The following is a 27,441-nucleotide window of genomic DNA, read 5'->3' on the forward strand; positions in this document are numbered from 1 at the left end:
CTTCACCTCATGCTTGTTACCGCTTAGACGACCTTTACGTGGGTTTATGCTTTTCCTGTAAACTGCCAATTAGAGACAAGTTCGATGTCTTGGAAAATGTGATTCTTCTAAGTTTTCTATATTGTCCCTTGGAGATGAAAATTTTCTTATTTGCCCTCATAAAAGTATAAGAGTATATATTTTAGTCATTCGAGGGTACATACAAGTGTCGGTTGACTCAATTTAACCTTGAGTTGGTGGTCAATGCTAATGGTAAGAGTAGGTCTCTATTTAGCAGTTGTCAGAAAAAAGAGAGGTCTATTTCAGGAACGTGGGGCCCTTTTTTGAGATTAGGGGCAAAAGGTTTGCTCCTAAATAAGATTTTCCATAAAAAAGGACAGGATTTTTCACTGAAAATCAAGGTAGTCAGAGAACTAGCAGATTCAAATTCAAGACCAAATATGGTCAGAACTGTGATTTGTTAAATTGAATTAATGATAGAGTTTTTTAATACATTGTTTATACATGAGTGTCCATAATATCAAATGTTTTTCTATATTGGTCTGGTATTAAATTGTTTATACACGAGTGTCCTTATGCATCAGACTGCATTTGAGAAGATAAAAATCATTATAATTGAAATCTTCTTCTAACTTTATTTTACTAGTGTTAAACTACATTAGAAGAAACATATTATTGCTATTGGCATGTATGTTGTGAATGGTACCGATTGTGAGGGTTAAACTGGTGCATACTTATGTATAGAAACCAGTCTGTTGCATAAGTGGAGTTTATATGTTAATAACTCAAAACAAGAGCATTAAGATACTACATATCAAGCTCTAAGCTCTAAAGTACTTGAAAGAAACTCGAAAATATGAGAAAAAACTCAATGTGTATGATAGACGTAATGATATGAACTGAAATTCTAATTCCAATAAATCATTGTTTATCTTTGAATAGGAAGCAACTGCATTTATGTGTTTTTTCCACGTGAAACTGCAAATTTTAGATTCTCTACCGGTGATAGAGGGGAGCTCAATTGGGAGATGTGCTGTCCCAGTTTTTCTAAGTTGCTTATGATCCAGGTTACCTTTTAAGTTGGGTTATTGACTGACATTCTTGAGAAAGAGGGCTCTTGGCCCAAACTTGTTGATAGCTCGTTTGTGATTTGTAAATTTGGTTCGGTGAGCCGACCTGAGCAAAGAGTGATTCCCTCGCTCAACTCAACTTTGATACATATGTACACATATATGTGCAGCATTACTAGTGTACAACACTTGGGTTCAAATAGCTAAATGTCTAGGGCCTCTAGGCCACACTGTCCGACTTGTTACAAGAGCAGCTCAAACTAGGGTTCAGCCTAACAAGTCCAGCTGTCAAGCATAACGCAATTTACCAGCCTTAGTTATGAATTTTAAAAATTTTAACCTAGGATGGTAATTGAATTCAGAGAATGGTTTACAACAGAAAAACTCAAAAAACATCCAAGTTGCATTTAAATAAATGCTACCAAATATTCTCTTATTCTTTAATCCATGTGACTTAGGCCAAGGGAACTTTAACTACCGAACGTCTTTATGTATGGCGGACTAGAAACAATTGACACCAAATTTAAAATAAATTTTATTGGAACTATTTTGATTAGGTAACTCCATAAAAATAGGGGTTGAGGTGCAAACAAGTATGATAGATTTAATCCAAATCCAAAATTTTAGCAGAAAGTTTGATATTTATCCTAAATTCCTAATCCAAACTAAATCCCAACCTAGTATTTAAATCTAGATCCAAATTTTATAAGGCAATATAGAATCCACTAAGAAAAAAAAGGCTGGAAATAAGGATATTATGTCTAAGCTCAGATCCGCAGGTAGTCCGATCCGTTTGAACTCCCTTTTTATATGTATAATTAACCCCATTATTTTCCGTCTTTATTGAAAAATGAAAATGACAGCCATTTATCCTAAAATCTAGGATCCGCAATCATATGCAGTATTCGGAATGTAGTAAAGGCCTTGTGGCAGTTAATCTTCAAATTCTGTTGGACCAATTAGGGGTACAGGAAATACACATTAAACTTAAGACCTTGCAAGGATAATAAAATGAAAAAAAAAAAAAAAAAAGATATCCCAGCAACTCCATTTGAGTGCAATAAATCTTCTGAGGCATCATGGCTCAAGCAACCGGAACCATGCCCAAGGCCTTGAGAATGAAAGTATATGTGAAGGCATCTTCCTGTAATTTCTCAAATCTGCAGTAACCATATAAAGGATCAGGTTAGGAATTCTCATGCAAAAGTAAAAATGTAAGGAAACATTAATCAACCAAGAAGGCAGCCTGACAGAACTGGACAACCTAAGAGAAAGTTGACCACCATCTTGTAACAGTATTACACGAGTTTGAAAATGATAACCAGTAAAAATGCAAGGAAACATTAATCAACCAAGAGGGAACTGGACAACCTAAGAGAAAGTTGACCACTATCTTGTAACAGTATTACACGAGTTTGAAATTGGTAACCAGTCCAACCAAGACCTGGATAGTCACATCAAAGTCCTCTGGCTTGTAGCAACGTAAGCTACTTCATGATTATTGCATCAGACCCGAAACCCAATTACTTAATCTAGATAGAACTTAAAAGCCACCAATTCAATCCTTGAAGCAAGATGGTCTCAATAAACATATTCAGTTGATGCAATTTCTTGATGAACCCAAGACCTGGATAACAATTTACACAGGCATTTTTAGTTACACCAACTCAGTCAAGCAGCTGCAAACGATTTCAAACAGAACCCTTGTATACAGTACCATGTAAGCTAGTTTCATCCATCATTTGAGAAAGTTGACTTCTTATGCCACAACTGTTAATAATTCTCTTACAGGAGAGGCCTTCCTTTTAGTTAACATAACTTCCATTTTTTGACAATAAATTCAGTAAAATTGTTCTAATAATATTTGAAAAGCAACTGTTATTGTTCAGAATAAAAAAAAGGACTTCAAAAATACCTTCCAGACTTTGAGAAATGTCCTGCACCAAGTTCACATTTGAACAGAAGAAGATTATTATCAGTCTTCATGTCTCTCAGCTTTGCTACAAACTTTGCAGGTTCAGAATATAAAACACGTGGGTCTACAGCAAAATAAATAAATGAATGAAGACCCAGAGACATGTAGAAGAAATAAGATAACATAGCCATAAACCATGTTACGCACCATTCAGGCCAGCTGTTACCAAAATGTTTGGGTAGTTCTGTGGCTTAATCTGCATGAAATAAAATTGAAGCAAAGATGATGAATTCATGCAAATCCAAGTGCCAAAAGGGAGGAACAGAAAATCAATTAGAGGTACACCTAGGGCCGTTTGCGTGTCACAGAAAAAGCCCTTTTAGCATGGTAAAGGGTGTTAAAAAGTGTATATAATTATATATAATATAATATATTTTATTATATATTATATTATATATAATAATTTATATTTATTTTATTTTTTCTTTCTTCTTTATTTTTGTATTTCTAGGCTAGTCTAGTTCATATTGAACTAGACTCAAAACTAATCAAACTTTTTACTAGTTTTGAAATAGCCGCTGGAGCTAGTCCAACGGCTACAATTAGAGCAGTTGGACTAGCTCCAACGACTCTCTTGAGTCTCCTTTAAGCCTCTCTCTCTCCCTCTCCCTCTCTCAACGTATATAAATAGGAGTGTTTCCCTTCTCTTTGTAATAATGCTTCGTAAGCATTTTCATGTGAATGAAATAAAGTTTATTATTTATCTTTTGTGTTCTTTCATTTTATACCCTTTTGTGGGTTATGATTGTAGTGTCTTTAATAGACACCTATTACAAGCATTTGTGCTTTCGTATAACATCCTCATTTTCTAAGATGGTATTAGAGCTTGAAAGCTTTTAGATCTTGGAGAGTTGTCACCTCATTTTTCGTGCCTCTTTAGCAAAAGTTGATTCATCTTTTTGTTCGCGATTCAAGTGCCTTTTTTGAAAAAAATAAGACATTTTGGAGGATCGTTGGCTACACAAAGATCGTGATTCTGCTTTTGTCCTTTCCTTTTTTCTCATCTTTTTTTTTCTTTTCTCTCTTATCATTTCTCTTTTTTCTTTCAAGCATGAAGTATCACATTTGAGGAAAAGGGTTGTGGGGAATAGTCGGAACCTAAACTAATTCTCACAAAAATTGAAAATGATAAAGAAGTGTCTATCATAGAAAGAGAAAAAAATAAGGCATTAGCCACTTATGAGAAAAAGTGAAAAAAATTAAGGATAGAGCATGCCAAAATTATGTCACGGCTAATTCATAGTGTTGACATCAAGAAATGCTCTAGTTTAGCCAAATTCGAGCACGCCAATAAAGCTTGAGAATATCTTAGAAATATGTATTCCCTTAAAGACATTGCACATGCGGGCAATCTGCAAGATAAAGTTCGGACTTTTGACTCAAAAAGATAAAAGTACTAGGAAATACTATGAGTTGTCCGAAGTTTGGTAAGAGTTGGCTCTTCTTGAGCCAAAATGGCATTGTCCCGAAGATATCGAACTTAGTCAAAAACAACTTGATATGAAACATTTTTACCAATTTATAAATGGTTTGAGGCCAGAATTTGAAACAACCAAACCGGCCCTTTTACATAGAGGAAAAGTTCTCTCTATTATTGACACTATTGAGGAACTAACTACGGAGGAAAATAGGCTCAAGAAGAATACCCCAAAGAATGAAGAAGATTTCATTTTAGCCGTATCTAGACTAAAAAATTATATGTGCACTTATAAGCCGACTCATTTTGATAGGCAAAATAATGATTATGACAAAAGAAAAGTCATTTACCACCATTGTCATGAACCGGGGCACTATAAGCATCAATGTCTTAAATTAAAGAGAAGAAAAGAAAAGAAAGTTTCATCCGTTGGTTTATTACAAGAATCGAAAGATCAAACCAATCATGGTGCACCTATATCTATGGCACAATTAATGGAAATCCTTCAACATCTTCTCAAAGGAGCATCTTTCTCAACTGAAGCCTCAACCAAAGCAGTTGTCTCATCCTTCTTCGATCCCGATAACTTTCCTTGGCTCCTTGACTCTGGTGTTTCTTTTCATATGAAGTGTGTCAAATGTTTTCACAGTTAGATAAAAGAAATAAAAAAAATTGACAACCTTCAAAAAAAAATCTTTATTCCAAATGTTAGATATATTCCAAAACTAAATCTAAACATTTTATATGTCTCTCAAATATCTAATTATGGGTGTAACATCTCATTCTCTTCTCATGATTGTTGGGTACAGAATCGTCAGTCAAGGAAGTTGACTGAGGAAGGCCATAGAGGACTCTATTATATGAATTTTTTGGAATTACCCAAGAATGCCTTTTGTTATAATGTTCAGAAATTGGATTTGGATCTATGCCACAAAAGACTTGGCTATCCTCATATATCCAAAACCCAACACTTTCCAAGTTAAGGAAATTTTGTAATTCTAAAAGTTTTGCATGTAAAGATTGTATTTTTGGTAAAATGAAAAGATAAACATTTCATGACAGAACTTTTGTTTCATCTAGACCACTTGAGTTAATATATTCAGGCGTTTGGGGTCCCGCACCAGTCATATCAAAAAGCGGATATACATATTATGTAATTTTTGTTGATGACTTCTCTAGGCAAATTTGGATCTACTTCCTTAAACACAAATCAGAGGTCCTTTTGCATTTTCAAACATTTCATAAAATGGTTAAAAATAAATTTCAAAATGATATTTCCATTTTTTGCATTAATTCAAGAGAAGAATTTTTGTCAAAAGAATTTAAAGACTATCTTAATTTACATGACATCACACATCAAAGATCTTGTTCAAACACACTACAACAAAATGGATTGGTTGAACGAAAACACAGACACATTATGGAAACCACTAGAACTTTATTGATAACAAATCAAGTTCCAAAAGAGTTTTGGGCAGAAGCAGCCCTACCTACTACCTATCTCATTAACCGAATGTCATCTTCTTCTTTGAAAAATATAACTACAATTGAAAAACTTGTCAAATTATCTCCTAATTACTTTGCGAGTTTTTGGATACAAATGTTTTGTCTTCACCAGAAAAAATGATAAACTCTCCCCCTGTATCATTTCTTGTGCCTTCTTAGGTTATGCAGATAATAAAAAACGCTACAGGTGTTTTGATTTTAAAAATAAAAAATTGTATGTATCAAGAAATGTATCCTTCTTGAAAAAAGAAAAATTTTTTATTTTGAAAAGACCAAGGAATTAACTGAATACTCTATTTTGATATATTTGACTTTGAAATCTAATGGATGTGACTATGAATATGATCTAGACGATGGTCAAGGTACTGTTGATTCTAAACATAATGTTGCTAATGAAGAGCAAACCCATAAGGACCAGTTTACAATACTCAAGACGTAGAGAATCCAATCTTCCATATGCATTGGAATCTTGACGGTGGCCATCCGGGCAATTAGAGCAAAAGATTTTTCGTAATCGATGCCATACTCTTGGAAATACTCCTTGGCCACTAATTTGGCTTTATATCTTTCAAGAGTTCGGTTACTCTTGGTTTTAACTTTATAAAGTCACCTACAACTTATAGATTTCTTTCCTTGTGGAATATCTTGAATAGTCTAAGTGTTAGCCCTTTCTAATGCTTCCAATTTTGTCTTCATGGCTTCTACCCACTCTGTATGTTTTTTTGTTTGAGTATAGGGTGAAGGCTCTATATACCAGTGTATTAATGCAATAAATGCCTTATATGTGGGCGAAAAAGATTCGTAGGACCTTCTGGTTTGTGCTTCAAAATACTATCTAGAATGTTAAAATTGGAATCAATACTAAAATAGACATACTGGTGAAAGGAGGAACATAGATGCATCTAAAGATGGTACTTATACTAAATTAATAATATATGTGATATATATATTAAAGATACACATCTATGAGTTATGTGGCAAAACATAGAAATATATATATATATATATAAACAATGTGTTATAAATATATATTCTATACAGAGTGGCAGTAATATATACGAGGGTGCAGCCACGTAAGTAATGGGGATGGATAACTGTTCTGCACAGTATTTAGCTATTAAAAGGGGTTCCGATCCTGTGATTAGAACTCTGGATGACCGTGAAACCTTTGCTTGCTGTTTTGTAAACATTACCCTCAGATCATCCCTGAATAATCATATGAAAATGATTCTCAAGTGGAAAATAGATGTCATTGCAGGAAATTCCGACCATTTTGTTTTGACAGATTATGTGTGAGGGCATTGCTGAAGTGCTGGAATATGAAGATGGAAGGCACAAAATATGAGATAAAGTGAGGCTACAAAGCGTAATAAGCTATAACAACCTTAGGGCTGTTGTGCTATTGAAGCACAGGGAGCCACAGTGGGTATAACAGGGCAATGGAGACTGCAATGATATGGCTAAAGGTGAATTGTGAATTTATAGAAAATTACAGCAGCCCATGGGGTGGCTATGCTGTGAATGCACGTGGATGGAGTGGCTGGGAGTTGACATGATATGCACAGAAAATGAGTGATTCAATATGATACTTAAACCCATAACATGCAAATCTGGCTAGTTGTAGGCAGAACTAGAGGATATCACCATGAAAAGGAGAGAAAAACCTTAAAAAAATTTGTTGGGATATAGAGTGTGTAACAGTGATGTAACATCTAACAAGCCAAATTATCAAAATTTCACTATGACACGTAATGTAGCCACATCAGACTTCAAAATGGAACGATGTGCACACACGGGACAATAAAAAAAAAGTAGGAAGCACTGTGGGTAGTGGTGCTAGTGTAGTAATGAAGTGGGTGGTGTGTGCATTGCTGTGTAATAGTGGAGAGGCTGTGCAAATATAATGGGTATGTGAAAATGAATGCACAGTTAAATCACACACAGGAAGGGGAGGTTGAGTATTTAAGCTGGGTGGGACTGTAAATGGTAAGTGATGACATACCTTTAAAACTAGCAATGGCTATCATGTAAGACTGCACATTTGCTTTTGTTCTCCTGTTTTTCTTAACCACTGTCACAATGAAGAAGGGTATATCGCTAAATATTCCCATATTCTAATCCTTTGTACTGTCAGCAGCTCCTCCTAGCCATACGATTCAAACATTCTTTATAGTCACTAATTGGGAATCCAGAATTGTATGTAAAATTCCATGTTCCTTCCTGGTCAAATAGGATTGAGTCGTTTCTTTGCAACTACTAATAGAAGTCTTATACTTTGTTCAAGTTATTTGAAAAACAAGTTGAGGTCAATCTTCTGATAGCCACTTTAAGATTTAGGCACGGGCTCTCATCCTCCTCAGTATCAATTTGAAGAATCCAAGTACACTTTTGAATCACTGAATAAGTATATAGGCAAATCTCCATGATGGATACCTACTGCTTTGGGTGAAATTTTTGGTAAATGAAATATAATGATCAGATGAGATCGTGTTGCAATAAACCCAATGTAAAAGGGGGATGGGGAGATTACTCAGAACTCACAGAGAGATCTAAATAAAGCTTCATGGTCCAACGAGAACATATTTTACAGTAAATAGAGGCAACAAAATCTGCTAATTACACTCCAGTTGAGAGGAAACAATACTAACCTTTTATATCATGACCTATCTCCTTTTGCATCAAAATCATAAAAGAAAAGAGATGATACCCGATTAGCCCATGGAACAAAGTGTTAGAGAAAATACAATATAATTGAAATAACAAACATAAAAGAAAACCACAAAGAAATATGTATGAATAAGGTTATTCTATTAATGTGGCATAGGCATGGGTTGACATTGCGAAGAGCAGCTCAACGTCACATGGATGTTTCAACAAAAATAGTGCTTTTAAAATTCTCAAGAACTCATGTGAATAACAAGTGACTGGGCACATACCATTTCTTGAGTGGGGTGGGGTGGGGTGGGGGTGTGGTGGGGGGGGGGGGGGGGGGGGGGGGATAGCTATCAGGCAAATGAATATTGTGTTATGAGAGAATGCATGTAAAAGTAAAACAATGAGACTATATGAACTAAGCCAATGATCTATGAAGCAAACAAGGTGATTGAAGTGTAATATATTCTCGCAACAATTAGCGAGCTGAATACTAGAATCCTAGTAGTTAAAACAAATTCAAACGATTATTAACCCGTCAAACGCATAAACCAGTAAGTGAATCTATAGATTCAAACCTCTGTTGATAGACCAAGCGTGTAAAACATACAAGGAGATCAATGGATCTAAAGGACTATTGATCAGCGAGGGATCAATAATTTTAGCCATTAATCAACAAATGAACAACGCAAGCAGGTGGATCAAAGGATGAATCAAGCAGTTATTTTCTGAAATCTCCTTCCATGAATCTCAGACTTATCATATCTACTACCTAATGATGATCAAAGTAGACATAAGCACTCACAGAAGATAAAATAAAACTAATGGTGATCAGGGTAAATGGCCAAATGCTCAAACCAATGGAAGTGGATCAAACCAAAGATAATTGGATGCTCGTAAAGGAGTAAAAAATAAGCATGAGTAGACGGGAAATCTAGACCATCACGATCATCACGACCATCCAGATAAGTCGGTCGTTAACCCAACATTCAATTGATAATCAAAGTGGGGATCCGACCAGTAAGGAACGATCAAAATTCTGACCGAGCATTAAAGAAAAACTAGAAATTAGGTTTAAGAGAGAAAATAAAGATGAGGAAAGGAAACCACAATAGATCGGGGCATGGAAGCACCACTTGGAATTAGTATCATAGGGTAAAGCTCTACGTTTAGAAAGGCTCTTTATGGTCTTAAACAGGCACGAAAAGTCTGGTAATGATAGGTTTAGTCATGTTATATTTGATATTGGATCTATAACTTCTTTAACTGATACTGCTTTGTTTATTAAGATTTCTGATGCAGGGATTATTATTATTCTTCTTTATGTGGATGACATGATCATCACCAAAAGCGACAAACAAAGAATTGAAAACATGAAAAAGCTGCTTAAAATTCATTTTGAAATGACTGATTTAAGTTTATTGAGGTAGTTTTAGGAATTGAAGTTGCTTATTCCCCTCGAAGTTATTTATTATCGCAATCTAAGTTTGCTTTTGCTATTGTTTTCAGGTCTAGAATTACAGATGATAAGAGAGTGGATACTCCCAAAGTTGTCAACATCAAAATGAGAATCGATAATGGAGAACCTCTTGATAATCCCACTCCTTACAGACAACTTGTTGGATCACTTTTCTATCTTTTTGTTACTAGACCTGATATAGCACACATAGCTATTCAGTTTCAGCACGCTCCTACTTTTGTTCATATGGAAGCAATTTTGCGTATTGTTAGATACATCAAGTCTTCCCTTTCACGAGGCCTCTTCTTGTTTGTTTCATCTTCATTAGATTTAATTGCTTATATTGATGCTGACTAGGGAGGTGATCCCAATAACAGGCACTCAATCACTGGTTTTTGTGTTTTCCTAGGTGAATCTTTGATTTCGTGGCGGTGCAAAAAGCAACAGAAGGTCTCTCTTTCATCTACCGAAGCTGAATACCAAACTCAGAAGAGGTAGTTTGGCCCAGAAGATTGTTGGCTCACATGGGAGTTGAAGTGACACAAGCTTCACGCATGTGCTATGACAACAAGAGTATGATCTATATTGCCAACAACTGAACATTTCATGAACGCACCAAACATATTGAAATGGATTGTCACTGTGTCAAAGAGGAGTATCCACGTGGAACCATTGATTTGTCGTATGTTACATAAGAATACCAATTAGCAGATTTATTCACCAAACCTCTCGCTATTCTTAGATTTCATTTTCTCTTAAACAAACTTTCGCTCATTGTACCGTAAGTTTGAGGGAGAATGTTAAAAAGTGTATATAATTATATATTCTATTATATATAATAATTTTTATTTATTTATTTATTTATTTTTCTTTCTTTTTTATTTTGTATTTTTAGGCCAGTCTAGTTCATATTGAACTAGACTCAAAACTAGTCAAACTTTTGATTAGTTTTGAAATAGCCGTTGAAGATAGTCCAATGGCTACAATTAGACTCGTTGGACTAGCACCAACGACTCTCTTGAGTCTCCTTTAAGCCTTTCTCTCACTACCTTTCTCAATGTATATAAATAGGGGTGTTTCCCCTCTCTTTGTATTAATGCTTCTTAAGCATTTTCATGTGAATGAAATAAAGTTTATTATTTATCTTTTGTGTTCTTCCATTTTATACCCTTTTGTGGGTTATGATTGTAGTGCCTTTAATAGACACTTATTACAAGCATTTGTGCATTCGTGGAAGAGGGGACATTGTCTGTGGGGCACACATCATGGATTTGTGGTTCATACAAACAAGGGAATTCCTCTTCCCGCTGAAAATTCCCCGCCCAACACTTGCTTTCGACGCTGCAACAGCCTTTTCAGCGGAAACAGAGTTCGGCGAGGGGTGGTCGGACTTTGTTTCCACTGTAACATTCAGTGTTAACGCAAATAAATCATGAATAAAAACTTAGAAAATCATAAGCCTTTAATTGCTCAATTGGTAAAGGTGCTCCTTATTGCGTCAAAGGAGTGGTGAAGACAATATGACAAAGCCAGCTGTAGTCTATATACATGAAGCCACAAGATCATAGAATCCATCTAGAGAGTGAAGCCATGATAAAACAGGACTTCTGCCATCACTGAGTTTAGGTTCTAGGTTTTTGGGCAGCACCAGAATTTTGCAGGCTCATGCAATGTAGTTGAATACTATCAAATTGAGCAGGCCAAGAGTTTAGTGAGTATACAATTAGAAAAGCAAGAAGAAAGAGAAGGAATGAATCAAAACATCATCTTTTTTGCCAGGTGAACAGTGAATCAAATCCTTACCTACAGTCAGAATAAATTACTCAACTATGTCTCAACAGTACTGTTACTTGTAAAAAGCACAAAGACAAAAAACAATCAGACAGTAAGCTACAATCAACCTGGGCTCAAAAAAATAAAAAAATTGAATTGGGTGATTAACTTAAAAAATAGAGGAAACCACAGGCCCCATGCACAAAATAGTCAGAGGAAAATAAGAAAACAGATGAGAATGAGGGACTTTTACTGGACTCACATTATCAACAGGAGAATATCCCTTCATATAGAAATAGAACTCCTCCTTACGAGGATCACCCCATTCCTGCACCCCAAGCATTTCAACTTGTCAGAAAAGAATGTGTTCTATGAAGTCACACAGACAAAAGCTTGCCAATAATCCATCATGATGGCAGACCTCCCACTCAGCTGTGGTCAGAGGGACTGTTGGGTCCAGCATTGTGGTCACTACATCTACAAATGGTACACCTGCTACTGCTGCTTTGAACAAATCAGGTCGCATATTTAAGACAGCACCAATAAGCAATCCTCCTGCACTTCTTCCATGAATGCATAGCTTTTCCTTAGATGCATACTTGTTTTCTAGTAAATACTCTGCACAAGAAATAAAATCTGTAAAAGTGTTTCTCTTATTTAAAAGCTTCCCATCTTCGTACCACTTCCTTCCCATTTCACCACCACCTCGGACATGTGCTATGGCATAAACAAAACCTCGATCTATCAATGATAACCTTGATGCCCTAAAGTCAGGATCTACGCATACCTGCCAATATTGATACAACTGTCAGTATGAATGACAAGAAGAGGTGAAGCATCTGCAAGAAAAAGATTAACTGGCTTAAAGCAGATGCATAACCTTTTGCCAGAAAATTATACTTCCCATACGGAAAGAAAACACATTAGTAAGACACAAAAAGTATGAATGCCATTTCCTGTTTTCAATTCTCCACTCTCATACTACCCTTGCTGTTAAAATTCAGCTTGTAGATATGTTCAATAGAAGAACACACTTGACATGTTAATCACAGTAGGTTCCCGGGACCATGTTGGTCCTGCACCAGTGGTTAAAGAAGAAGTATCAAGAGACAAAATGGTCCATGGGGGCCCCTAGTCTTGTATGTGATATATTTAGCACCATAGCTGTGAATCTTCCACCCTCTGATGTTAGTAGTCCTTGATGAAGCAGATTGACTACTTTGTGGTCAACCTCAATGATATTATGTCCAACTCTCTTCATTACAAGCTTCAACAGCTTGCAAATCTCAAAACAAAGGATAATGATAACACATGGAATAAGGCACCAGTTTTATTATTGCCATAATTTTCATCACTCATGAATTCAAATGGCAACTGGAAAGCATTCACGTCATATGTTACCTCATAAGAACCATAACCATACAGAAGCATTGGATCTGTACCATCAAGCTTCACCAGATCTTTCCGATAAACAATTGAAATAGGAATCTGGGTGCCATCTGAAGCGACTGCCCATTTTCTTTCAGTAACATAATTTGAGGTGTTGAATCCTCCCAGCACCTGAGTCATGAAGTGGAACGCCAGTTTGCATAAATCCCAGCACGTTGGATAGAAAAAAAAAATCACACAATATCATCTTGAGAAACAACATAAGGAATAGTAAGATTTAAATATCAGCATACTCATTTTCAGCTCACAGATAAGTGACACATTTGACCAACACAGAAATAATGACAGGAAGAAATTATATAAAAAGAAACACAGAAACCTTCATGATATTAGCACAATAGAAGGTGCCAAGGTGTGGATTAGCAACATCAATCAAGACAAGATATTGATAGACATCCATACTAAAAGTCAGGCTTTAATAAGTTTATTTGAATAACATGGTTTCATGCTTCACTTGAGCACAAGATATACTCAAGCATGGTACAAGTTGTTGTGCTAAGCCAAGCTTGAATGGTAAGGCTCAGACCTGGCTGGCCTCAAGAATATTACTACTTAAAGGTGTGTGCCACATGAGCAAAAATGAAAAAAAAAATGAAAACAAGAATCCTATAGGTCATGGCTTGGCACAACTTGTACCATGCTTGAGTATATCTGTGGTTTCTGTTGGTGCATATCTAATTACCTATCACACCCATGTAACTTCATAGGACAAAAATAAATGAAATCAAGATTTATATAGGACAAGGAATATAATACACTCTCAACATAGACACCTTGAGCATGAAAATTCATCTAACATAACTAAACATTGTGCACATTTGACTCTCAAGCATAAACATGAAATATTTGAAAAGGATGCTAGAATTATTAATTCTCTGCAAAGTAAATGACAATAGGACAAAGAACTACTCAATAAAGGAAAATATCATTCTAACATAAAAAAGAAAAGTGAAGATAATTCTTACACAAAGGTAAATAAGAGAAACTATGCACCTTAGACACATTCTACGTCAACTTTCCATAGATGCTGAGGTAGGAGCACTTACCGTGTCAACTTTCTTCAAAACAGTAACTCTACTGACCATGTCATAATCATACACAGATTGAGGTGTCCTCATTGAGCTATAAGAAAACCTTAGTATGTGAGAATTATACTGTGAATCTACAGAATCCACATCATATATTGGATCTATAAATTCAATAACTTGACCATCTTGAAGACATTCTATCGCTTTTCCAGCAGCTGGAAGACTGTAAACAGTCACTTTGGGCAAACCATCTTCACGCTCATATACAACAATGTTACCACTGAAAAGTTGTATTTCTTGTATTTTGATCCTGTTTGAAGAGCAGAAGACATTGTTAACATTAAAGTTAAAATATACAAAACATTCCAAAACACTTCTTCAAAAATACTAATTCATAGATGAGCTATTTCCATACCTCGTCCTCAAATGTAAATAAAAAAAGTGCACAAACAAGTGCTGGTAAAATATAAGGAAATCCTCCCAGAATTAGTTTTTCCTTGCAAAACTTAAAATAATTAAATCTTCCTAGAATTAGTTTTCCTTAACAAAATTTAAAATAATTAAATAAATAATAAATGTCCCCTCCATCTCAGAATATATATATAATATATGCATGATTCTGGTGATTTATCAAGATTCAAGCATAACATGGAATGACAAGAACGAAGAAAGGCTATATTCTTTTCAAGAATGCCACATGTTCCTCTTGTGAGATTGCTGATCCAGCAGATCGGCGAGTTTGTCCAGTAACAATACAAGTCTTGTTTCTTGTTTTAATAGTTTTGTTAGCTAAGTTCACTAGCCGACAGCCCATGTCAATATTTTGAAACTTCCGATGCAAGCAAGGGCTACATAGATTATAAAAGTTTGCCCTCTTATAAAGCATAGAAACAACCTTTTAACTGTTTCTTCAGAAGCAAAGATATTGACATGGGCTCATCCTGTTCAGCCTGAAAAGGGGAACAGAATTCTCTTTCCAATACAATGAAAGCTTTCTCTGAGACAAGAATAGATACTACAAGAAGGTCGTCACAAGGGATATGAGACTTGGACCAAACAACTACATCATAATTGATTATATCATGACTAGACCATATCAATGCTATGCCTGTTCTTCAGGTGTCAATCCAAGATAAAGTCTGATCACAGCTAATAACTAAGAGGACTTTCCCAAAATAAGAGGGGGGAAGAAAAAAGCTGCATTTGTCATATGAAATTTCATATAATGCATGAGCTTCAAAATTTCTAGTGTTAGAATAAAACATGGTCATATTTCATGAAACATCCAAACACGGAGTCAAAGAACATTAAAAAAACATGAAGCAAACAGTCAGTCAGCATCATGATTTATCATTATCAGTCAGAGGTAGGTTATAATCTTGGAAATGATAAATCAACAGTTTTGTTTCTACTTGTCCAGGAAACTTATAAATTCATGCTTGCTGAGGTTTCCTTCAACTTCTTCATGTAAAAAGCTAAGACATAATAATTGCAATGGTTTTCCAACTAGTGCCAATACAAATCCAGCAAGATGAAATTACTATTTGCCATAGCTCTCAGGCAACAATCAGTAAGAACAGCAAAACTTACTTCTCCCTGTGAGGAAGCAGAACAGATGTAGCAGATACATTGTCCAATGGACAAACAAGTAACTCAGAGTTAAAATACTCATCACTTCTTTTCTTGATATAAAAATGGTCTCCACGGTGACTTACTTCAGTATCAACTCCTTCAACACGAGTAGTTAAAACTTTAAGCCCTTCATCTGGCTTAGAAACATCTAGGTAGAGAATAAACCGTGTAGTTTTACTCTCAGACCCAACAAACAGATATCTTTTACTTTCAGAAGCCCTAAGGTCAAGAGAAAACGTGTCAGCCTTTTCATGATAGAGACATACATCATCTGCTTGTTCAGATCCAAGGTTATGTCGCCATACCTACCAAAACACATGAATAGATTTGTTACTTTCTACAGAATGATCCACAAGGAACACAATTCAGGTTAGCATCGTTTGTCTTGACAAAGAAAAATATGTGAATGGTGGATTAATAAGGGATTAAAAAAATGTGAACGATGGTTAATCAGGGATTAAAAAAATGTGAATGATGGAGTATTAAGGAATTGAACTATTAAAATTAAGAATATGAAAGATGAATTGTGAAATCTTTTGATAAAACATGTTTTGAACAACATCACGGACTAATTGCATTCTCCAACAATTGCTTTAAGCATATATATAGCTACCAGAGCAAGAAGATGCACGAAGCATAAAGTGAGAAGTATACATGAAATGCTTTAATGAGCTCAATGTCAAGTGTTTAGAATGCATAAGCAAAAGCGAGTGAGAAGTGAGAATGAAAGTCACATAGAAAAGTCAAAATATGCATTTACTTATATGCATCTTTTAAGCATTTAAAAAAAAGTACCCATCATATTCAAGTCTGATAATAACAGTATAAATTTTAAAAAGAAAATATGGTTTTTTTGACATGAAAAACAACATTTCCAACATCAAAGAAGTTCATATCATAGCTCTAAGTTCTCTGGAAATGGGCATCTCATAAAGTTTCAAAAGTGTGAAAGAAGCAAGTGATTTCATACTTCCAAAGTGAGCTTCCAAAGCTTTTAGAAGCTTCCAATAGCCATGATCATGTATGCACTCCAGCCACTGCATTTCATTTAGAAATTCCCAATTATTGTATGCTGACATATTAGTGGTATAAGTGAGATATACAATAATAGTGTTTCACCCAAATCATTCATTAACCATATGATTTATGTGCCTAAATCATGTGTTCAGAACACATTAGCATTAGATCTCCAAGGCATGAACTGCAGAAATTGGTGTACTCTCTGATTTGCAGTTATGAGTAGTAGGGCTGGCAAATGAGAAGAGCAGCTCGCAGTTTGGCTCAGCTGGGCTCGCGGAATTGGCTTGGCTCAGGAACTAGGTTCAATCAGTCGAGCTACGAGCCAGCTCATCTAGATATGCAAGTCAAGAATGAACAGCAAGAGCTCAGCTCAGCTCAGCTCGGCTCGGCTCATATAGACTCATTTTATATATTCTATATTATGTATTTTATACATATATCATATATTGTATATATATATATATATGTTTTTACATTTAATGTGTATCATTATATATAATACACATATCATAGATATTATATATGTATTTTACATGTATATTATATATTATATTTATTATGCAGATATTACATATATTATCAATTTTAAGAAACACTCAAACAATTTATTTTTTTATAAAACGAGTCGGCTCGTAAAGTTCAGCTCAGCCTGTGATGAGCTCATGACCTGAGCCCGAGCAGGGGTTTACTCTTAATGAGCCAAGCCCAAACAGCCCAAGCTCTGCGCACATACCAGCCTTAATGAGGAGACAATGTTCCACAAAACTTTCTAGAGAAAATCTTCATTCAACCCGAATTCCCAATAGATTATCTTATCTATGGTGCCTTTAACCTCTCCAAAACTCTCCAAAACCATATTAGTACGATCTCTTCTATACCAGATCTAAAGCAAATAGCTAACATTTTCAAAAATCTCACTCCGCTTCTCATTATAATTCTCCAAACTCTTAACAACTTCACCATCTAAAGTTTGGAAGTTACGTACTTTTTTTGTTTCTTCTAGCCTTAAGGCCGTTAAGCCAATTACTCTACTGCTTTATCAAGGTTAGGGCTATGTTAGTCTTTTCTTTTTTTCTTTTTTTCTTTTTTTGTAAAGCACTCTTTATACATTTGATTATATAAGAACATTGTTAACCTATTCAATTCAGTCATGTACCTATCCGTGTATTACTTCTTGTTCCAAGGCTTTATACAATAAATCTTAGTACCAAATATCTATAACATTTCAATGGCATAATGTCTTATATTATCATCTTCCTCACTAGACTTCACACTAAACTTTGCACTCAGTATATCCCAAGGTTACAAGACTAGGAAGCGGAATCGAAAAACAAAATGAGAAGCGATAAGTGAGATATTTTAAAATTTATAGGAAGCGGGAAGTGAGAAGTCAATTTAAAAGCGAAACAGGAATAAAAGAGGAAGTTATATGGGATCAAATCATGATTGCGAGTTGAGGAAGCGGGAGCGGGAAGTGAGGCACTTTCAAAACTTTAGGAAGCAGGAAGCGTGGGACTAATAAAAGTGAATCACAAACCGTCTCGGAAGCGACCCAGGAAGCGAACCGGAAGCGACCTAGGAAGCAAGGGGGAAGTGAAAAAAGAAGAAAAAAATAAAAAATAAAATGGAAACAAGAGGGAAGTGAGGGGGAAGCGCGCTTCCCAAAAAAAAGGATGCTTCCCATGCATTTCGGAAGCGCGACGTTTCGCGCTTCCGAAACGTGTATCGGGGAAGCGTGCTTCCCCTACTGTAGGGGTGCGCTTCCGGTAACTCTAGATCAAATGGAAAGCAAAATACAAATCAAAGGAGAAAGAAATAAAAACTAAAATAAAAATAATTATTCTTAAATTTTGTGATTTCATAGTATAAGAATTAAGTTATTCGCAAAATCTAAAAATGATGGTTGTCAATTTTAAAAAAGTACATCAGAAGTGAGTGGGAAGCGAGAAAGGAAGCACATGGAAAACATAGAAACAAGCGTGAGAGAAGCATAGAGGAATCATGTAGGGAAGCAGGGAAAAAACGTGTGGCAAGTATAGGAGAAACGTGGGAAAATCGAGATTCCTATCAAGTTTCGGAAGCGAGGAGTTTCACGCTTTCGAAACGTGTTTCGAGGAAGCGCGCTTCCCACCTATCTATGACGCTTCTGGTAACTCTGGTATATCCATGTTTTTATTCTACTAAACCTAAAATTCTTTGCCCCCAAGGTTTTCTTTAATATATTTTTTTTCTTTTCTTGTATTTCTATCTTACTGATATGTACCATAACATCTATAAACAACAGACACCATGGAAATGTTGTAATTGTCTTATAGGAACCCGCATCGAAAGGGCTAGCGATACAGGTGTATTGTACCACATCTATTGTATCGTAAGATACAGAAAACCCTCATTTAAAAAAACAAAAAATACAAAAAATCAGGATTTTTTTCAAAAAAAGTAAAAAATATAGAATAAAATAGAAAAAAATTAAATCAAATTTAAGCATTATGAACAATTAAATATAATATTATAACAAATTAGCAACTAACAACTAACAAAACAAAAGATTTATTATTAAAAGTCACATTATATAACAAACAAAAGAAAAAAGTTTTGAGTAAACAAATTATAACAATCACATAATTGTGGATCCCTAATTTTTTAAAACCAAAATGTGGGTAGTTGGAAAAAGATGTTGGATTCGAAATTCAGATCTGAATAAAAGGCACAAGAGATGTGGGGTTCACTTTTCAAGTTGTGTGTCCTTCTTTCGATGAGTAGGGATCAACTGCATTAGGAACTTAGAAATTTTCAATATCAGAGCTTCAGCTTGCAAGGGATTGTACCCCGTACATGGATCCTAAAAAAAGTGAGTTTGATGGTGTGAGCCACCATCAAGGCTCGAAAAAAGTATGAATGCATGACAAGTATGATATACATTAAAAAATTTGTATTTTTTAATAATAAATAAATGAAATGAATGCAAATAAAAATGTAAGAAAGACAACACTCCAATTAGGCGCGGGATCTGAAAGGCTAAGTGAGACAAGGGATCTGAACCTAAACTAGGCTAAGTGGGCTTAGCTAGGTTAGACCTACTTAAGCAGAGTTAGGGTACTAGGCGCTAGGTTACGGTACTAGTGATCCGAGATTCTACATTTCATATGTTGGGTTACGAAGAATAGGTCCTCATTTATAGTTTTTTTGGTGGATACATATCCTAATCCTATGGCTCCACGATTCGAAGATCTAGATCTACCCACAAATGACATGGCAAGATCTTATTGGTCGCTTGTTAGGGGGTCTATTTTCTATTAGTTAGAGGTTTCATAGCTTAGAGGCTAAGGCTCTGAAATGAGAGGATAGACTAAAGAGCTTTCTGGGATTCCAAAATGGGGGTTAGGTTCAATTAATAGAGTTTTCGAGTTTTGGTGATAAGAATGAAAAGTTTATGGAGGCTTATCTCTATTTTGTGTGCGAATATGGACCAAATGGTTCGCTAACGACACATGGTGCTAACAATAAATAGTGAAAATGACACATGGTGATAACAACATAACATGCTAATGACAAATACTAAAGTGATAAGTTGATAACAACAATCTTAGTCTTAGGCCATTGTTAACGACACTTCATGACATGCTAACGACAACTCAAAGTTTTTGTCGACACTTTGAAGTGTTGTTAGCAACTAAGCTAAGACAAGTTGACACGCTGACTTGTTTTAGCCATAACTTTCTATTTGAATGTCCGATTGAGGTGATTTTTGATGTGCTGGAAAGCTAACATCTCAAACTTTAAATCGACTTTTGGTGCAAAACCAAATTCAATAATTTTGGCAGTAAAAAATGCACTCAAATTAAACCTTACCTGAAAAACTGAATCTTTAATGAACAAGTCACCTTATATTGGTCATAACTTTTGATTGGAATATACAAATCACTTAATACGTTGTTTTTGTGAGAAAATGGTTAGAGAGGAGATAGGCCGAAGACACTGGGTTTTGCATAAGACTCCTGAAACAAAATGATTTGGTCAAAATTAGGGTGTCTACAATAATACAAAAATAAAATAAATTTTACAATAACTATACAAAATTAAAAATATGCCCACAAAGATAAATAAAGCACATTTAAGTAGTCAAACTACAAGTCTACAATATTAAGTAAACTTAATTATGAAAATTGAACATGAATAAATATGTAACAATTATAAACTATAAAAAATATTATTATGAAGTTATAACAATGTACCATTACAAATATCAAAAGAGTATGAAATTAAACATTAAAAAGCAAAAAAAAAAAAGTAATATGCCATTTCTAAGTAGTAAGCATTAAAAAAAATAAGTTTCATAATGTCTTCATTACTTAGTTTCACTAATTACAATAAGCACAAGAGTTGAATAATGTGTGCTCTTGCATAATAATATTTCTCTTCTCTTTTGTCTTGTTTTCACTAATCACAAGAAGATTAAGAAGAAACTTCTATTTTTTTGTTCGCATAGCTTATAAAATAAATGAATAAGATTCTACTAAAGTCATGTAAAAAGTTATCACTAAAGTGAAAAAAATTAATTACTTACAAATTTTCAACACAAAAAAGTGAAAAAGTAGTTGTACATGTATCGTGTGATACGATGTGATACATTCAATACACTGCATTTTTCAATTCAAGGGGTATATCGTATTGCATGGGCTAGCGATATTGCAGTACATTGTATCATATCATACGATATGATACGATGCCTATGTCACCTGGGTACGGGCGCGGGTGCGGGTACAAAGGGTACAACACGGCAATTTCAAATAATGTGGGTACGGAGACACAGCTAAATATATACTAAAAATATATATTATATATCTAAAATATATCTTATATATCTAAAATATACATAATATAATATAATATAATATAGGACATGGTGTTTGCCATGTCTAGGTACCAATACCCGTGTCGACACGGGTACGGCACCCTAAGTGCCATGTCCTGGTTACATAGTACGATACTAATAACATTGTACCCTAGACATCTTTATGTAAATAGATTCTTAACATAGCCCATCCAAAACTAGAAATATAGTTGCCTCTCTATATATGGTTATTATACTAATTTCAACCACCACATACATGTCCTGAATTTTTCTTTCTTATATTCATTTCAAATTCTTTCTTCTACAACGTTGACCAGATTAGTTACTTGAGATCCCATCAAAAGCTTTCTCTAGGTCAATGAAACTACACACAATTTTCCCTTCAACGAGTAGCCTTTAGATAAAATGATTGGCCTACCTCATTTAAACCCAAATTAGATCTTGAAATAATTCTCCTAATGCTTCATAAAATGTTTACACATTGATAGATATCACAATTGTGAGTGCCCACTTTATCTTTTGCATAAGGATTAATAATACCCTAACTATCCAATCTATGTCAAAGACACTTCTCTTAGCATGTGTATCCTATGTTGACACAAATATGACACCAAACACATCACAACACTTTATGGATGCAATGAAACTTGTGTTGAACATAGACAATATTGTGCCCATAGCTCCATCTATATCTTTTTATGTTCTTGTTTGTATATTTACATTTGCTTACATGCTTCTTCTTTTAAAAGTTGTCATTGGTTACATTTTTTTGAATGGAAATAAAACTTTATTAAAGCAAAATAGAAGATTGTAGGTGATGACACGCAAGAGAGAATACAAATAGTGTACGATGATGAAAAGCCTTTCCTAAAGGGGCATCCAAGATATATCAATGACCATTTTTTTAACTTGAATTTATCATTTTTCATTTCCTTGTTCATCAATCGGAAAGAAAGACAAATCAGGCACTATGGTGAGACATGAAAACACTTGATCCCATTCTGACCTCGTATGTGTATAATCCAGAGTTACCGAAAGCGCCTAGGCATATGGGGAAGCACGCTTCTCTGAAGCGCGTTTCGGAAGCTCAAGAGTCATACTATGAAACTTTGGGAGAGGGTGATTGAGTCTAGGTTGAGGAAGGTTGTCATGATATCGGAGAATCAATTTGGTTTTATGCCTGGAAGATCAACTATGGAAGTTATACATCTTCTTAGACAACTTATTGAGAGAAATAGAGAGAGGAACAAAGATTTGCATATGGTTTTTATTGATTTGGAGAAGGCATAAGATAGAGTACCTAGGGATGTTCTCTGGTGGACAATGATGAAGAAAGGTGTTTCTCTCAAGTACATTAGTGTAATTAAGGATATGTATGAAGGAGTAGTAACCAATGTCCGCACTTGTGGAGGGGTGACAACCAATTTTCCTATAACGGTTGGGTTACATCAAGGATCTGCTTTAAGCTCTTTCCTATTTGCTATAGTGATGGATGAGCTTACGAGATCAATTCAAGAAAATGTGTCGTGGTGTATGTTGTTTGCTGATGATATTGTTTTGATTGATGAGTCTAGAGCTGGGGTTAATGCTAAGTTAGAATTATGGAGACAGGCATTGAAAGCAAGAGGTTTTAAGTTGAGTAAGAGTAAGACAGAATACATGGAATGTCAGTTTAGTAAGCAACGAAGTAGTGATGGGAGTGTAGTGAAGCTTGGTGAGCAAGAGATGCCAGTGGATGATTGTTTCAAATATTTGGGATCTATCATTCAAAAGTATGGAGAAATTGATGGAGATGTAAATCATAGGATAAAGGTTGGGTGGATGAAATGGAAAAGTGCAACTGGAGTGTTGTGCGATCGTAGAATGCCATTGCGGTTGAAGGGAAAGTTTTATAGGACGACTATTAGGCCCACTTTACTATATGGTACGGAATGTTGGGCTGCCAAGAGACATCATATTCAAAAAATGAGTGTAGCTGAGATGCGTATGCTGAGATGGATGTGTGGAAATACAATAAAAGATAAGATTCGGAATGAGGAGATACGTAAGAAGGTAGGCGTTGCACCCATTGAAAATAAGATGAGAGAGAATCGTTTGCGGTGGTTTGGACATATTCGGCGAAGGCCTAATGATGCTCCAGTTAGAAGGATGGAGAAATGGGAAAATATATTTGTTAAAAGAGGTCGGGGTAGGCCTAGGAAGACATGGATGGAGGTGATAAGAAAGGATATGAATGCTTTGAACCTCACCGAGGACATGGCATTGGATAGAAATGATTGGAGGAGAAGGATTCATGTGGAAGACCCAGAATGATTTTCTTTTTTTGGTTCATATCGCGGACCCCAATTGTTTTGGGATGAAGGCGTAGTTGTTGTTGTTGTTATTGTTGTTTGTTGTATAATCCTCATTTTACTTGAACTAGGTATGTCAATAGGTCTAGTCAACCAAACCTAACGTAGTACCTACAAGTTAGTAATTCGACTCGAAATTGTACCTATATGATATGCTAACCTGGTTAGGTATGCAATCAGTTGGAGCTGAAATTTGTTCAAGTGTTTAGAAAACAGACTTGGATTTGACCAAAGATTCATCAAACATCTAACATGTTTATGCTCACATGATCAAGATCTCAAGTTTTCCTTTCTTTAATATTACACCTTTAATATATAGATATTATATATATATATATATATATATATCATATTGGTCATTTTATTAAACATGTACCATATTGGCATGTTATATTAATTGTGTTGCATATTGCAGAACACATACAAAACTCCAAATCATCTTCAGCAACACTCTCCAATGAGATATTTGCCAACAAAAGACACAGGAAACCAAGATAACAGAACCAAAAATGATATAGTGAAAATGAAAACTCAAAGAAAAAAGAAAATGGTTTAGATTAGTGACTTCATTCTCATTATAGTTATATAGGGTTGGGAGATAGTTGCAACATGCAAGGAATAGATAAATATGGCCAAAATATAAATGGCTACCTAGATATTTAAGCGTAGAATAAAACATGGGCTTTGAGTCAAAGCAGTATAACCCATCATTGCAAATCCATAAACATGCATCAAAACTCTAGTACCATACATGACATAGAGAAACAAGAAACCTTATAAGGGCGATGGATTTCATCATTTGTGATGTACAGAAGAACTTCATCACCAGCCCACTCAATATATTCTGTCACTCCAAGTATGGGACTCCCAACCAAATTCTGAGTTTCAGCATCAATGACATAAACAGTATAAATTTCATCCCCTTTGGTGTCCTCTGCATAAGCTACAAGATTATGATTGGGGCTAACCTGGCAAAAGAGGAGAGGAAAATAAAATAAAATAAAACAAATGAAAACCAAATTAAACATATAAATTTAAAAAATACAAATTACAAAGAGGAAAAAGCATTGGCTAGTGTTGTTAAGGGATAAACAGAGACAGAAGCACTACTTTGAAAGCCCCAATACTATAGTATTCATGTCCTTGGGCCTTGACATTTTCATCTAGAATGATGTGTTCTTTGGGAGCATCTGGGCCAGTTGGCATTACTTCATATACAGACCCAGGTCCCTGACCATCAGGAATGAATCGTCTGCAGTGTTGGACATACTCTTTCCCCTCCAACGTCCTTGTGTAATAAAAATAAGGCCCATTACGTAAAGGTGCAGAAATATCATCTTCTTTAATTCTCCCTTTTAACTCGGCAAATATATGATCTTGAAAAGTTTTGCTCCCTACACGTTAGAACTTTTTTAAGTATAAACAAGAAAATAAAAGACTCAATGAACTCAACCTAGAGAAAGACATGCATAAACTTAATATAATGGATGAATGACGAAGCAGAACATACAAAATACATACAGGAAAGAGCAAACACATGGTTTTCGCAGATTGTAAACCTCTGTATGGTTTCCATCTTCCACATCAATGTGAATGTCAGAGTCTCACAATCCAATTGACGCCTAACAGTGTTAAGAAAACAATTTAAAAAAAGAAAAGAAAGAAACACTTAAAGAGAACATGGTTTACATTAACTCATTTCTGTGGACCTCGATCGGCCTTAGCTGGTCAACCCAGTATTTTTACCAGGCTTAATTCTAACAAGCTCCATACATAAATAGAATTTTCTTTGTTATATTTATGTATAAACTCATTCCCGTATTAGCCTTCTTTAATGTATGAGATTGAAATGTTTTCCACTTTAGATTTGAGATGATTTCGTTGTGTTGAAAATCTTGGTCCCTTGAGTCTAGGTTTAATGGTAGATGACTTTGTAACCAGAGAGTAGATGTGCGGTGCTCTTAGTTGGCATACTAATTCATCAATCCATATTTTTATCATTATATTTGCAGATATACCAATTGAATCTTGACGTCCTACACATTTATGCAACCATATAACTTTTTCTATAGTCATAAGATAACCTTTAATTTTGTATATAAAAATAAAAGTTAAAGAGACGTGGACAAAGTCTACACAAAATCTTATTTGAGAAAAACGACCCAACTCATGAGTTTGTGGAGTTCTCAAGTCGTGACTAAGAATGAATCTATACTGGCTTGATGTTTGCCCTTAAGAAGAGTATGACAAAGATTTTAGCAAGGTTTTGTAAAAATTTATAGGAATCCATGTGTCTTTAATCAATGCAGGCTACGATGGATTGAAAGTTGAAACTGCACCTGCACAAATTGAGGAAGGCCAAGAGGCAAAGGATTCATTACCAACTGATACATCCAGCGTTTACAAAACTTAGCTGCGAGTACGATTTGGTGGAAAGCATCCATATTTCAGTGCAAAAATGGTTCATCTCCTCTTTCTCTCCCTTTTCGTTTTATTTCTCGGATTAGCTTAAAAAGGAACTCAATACCGATCATTCAACAAGAAAGACCAAAGAGTACGCATCCTTAAAAGCGTACGAAAAGCAACAAAACAAAGCCCATGTTTCGCTCACAGGAACGCCAACAGCCAACACATTAACGACGACAAAACTCCCATCCTGACCTAAAGAAGGTAGGGAAAAAAGAAAAAAGAAAAACCATTCAATTGGAAGTCGGTGTAGGCGTTCTCCTGGTGGAGATAATGGAGAACTCGGGGGTCGGAGCGGGAGTCGTCTCGGAGCCAATAGTAATCGTCGATGCGGAAGTCGGCGAACATGACCATCTGGCGGTTGATCTTGGTGGCGACGGGCGGCTTCATGGCGTTGGCTACAGAAATCGAGGAGGTGCTGCGAGTCCGGTACTCTTCGTAGGGAAGAGGGCAGGAAGGAAGAGGAGCGGGAGGAGGAGATGATGCCTCCTTGGGAGCAGCAGCGGGCCGATGCTTTGGGCATCTCCCGTTTTCATTTCCCCCATTTTATGCATTTATATTTATATATATATATATATATGTACTTATTGTTATCTAGATAAGTGACGGAAAAATCATAGGATGGGAAAATGGGGAGACTTGAGGCCGGGCCACGAAGATGAGATCACGATATTTTGTGTGTGTGTGAGAGAGAGAGAGAGAGAGAGAGAGAGAGAGAGAAAGCGAGGCAGTAATGTAACGTAGTGTGTACCATAAATATAAAAATAGCTTGGAGATGGTCATGTTAT

At 35.4% G+C, this 27,441-nt stretch overlaps 1 protein-coding gene across 1 annotated transcript; it reads right to left on the minus strand.

Annotated features, from left to right (window-relative positions):
* Nucleotides 1-1,873: 1,873 nt before the first annotated feature.
* Nucleotides 1,874-27,192, minus strand: LOC149832349 (uncharacterized). The gene is made up of 11 exons (XM_090014468.1): nt 26,884-27,192; nt 25,298-25,581; nt 24,961-25,155; nt 15,920-16,266; nt 14,348-14,639; nt 13,254-13,412; nt 12,274-12,639; nt 12,115-12,180; nt 3,193-3,241; nt 2,986-3,109; nt 1,874-2,230 (listed from the first exon to the last, which is right to left on the minus strand). Exons 1-11 carry the CDS (start codon nt 27,041-27,043, stop codon nt 2,155-2,157), a joined length of 2,118 nt encoding a protein of 705 aa, XP_089870594.1. The 5' UTR covers nt 27,044-27,192; the 3' UTR covers nt 1,874-2,154.
* Between the last annotated feature and the right edge of the window lie 249 nt (nt 27,193-27,441).

Source organism: Nuphar pumila, chromosome 7 (genome assembly GCF_984573655.1).
Source record: "Nuphar pumila chromosome 7, dmNupPumi1.hap1.1, whole genome shotgun sequence".
Lineage (NCBI taxonomy): Eukaryota > Viridiplantae > Streptophyta > Magnoliopsida > Nymphaeales > Nymphaeaceae > Nuphar > Nuphar pumila.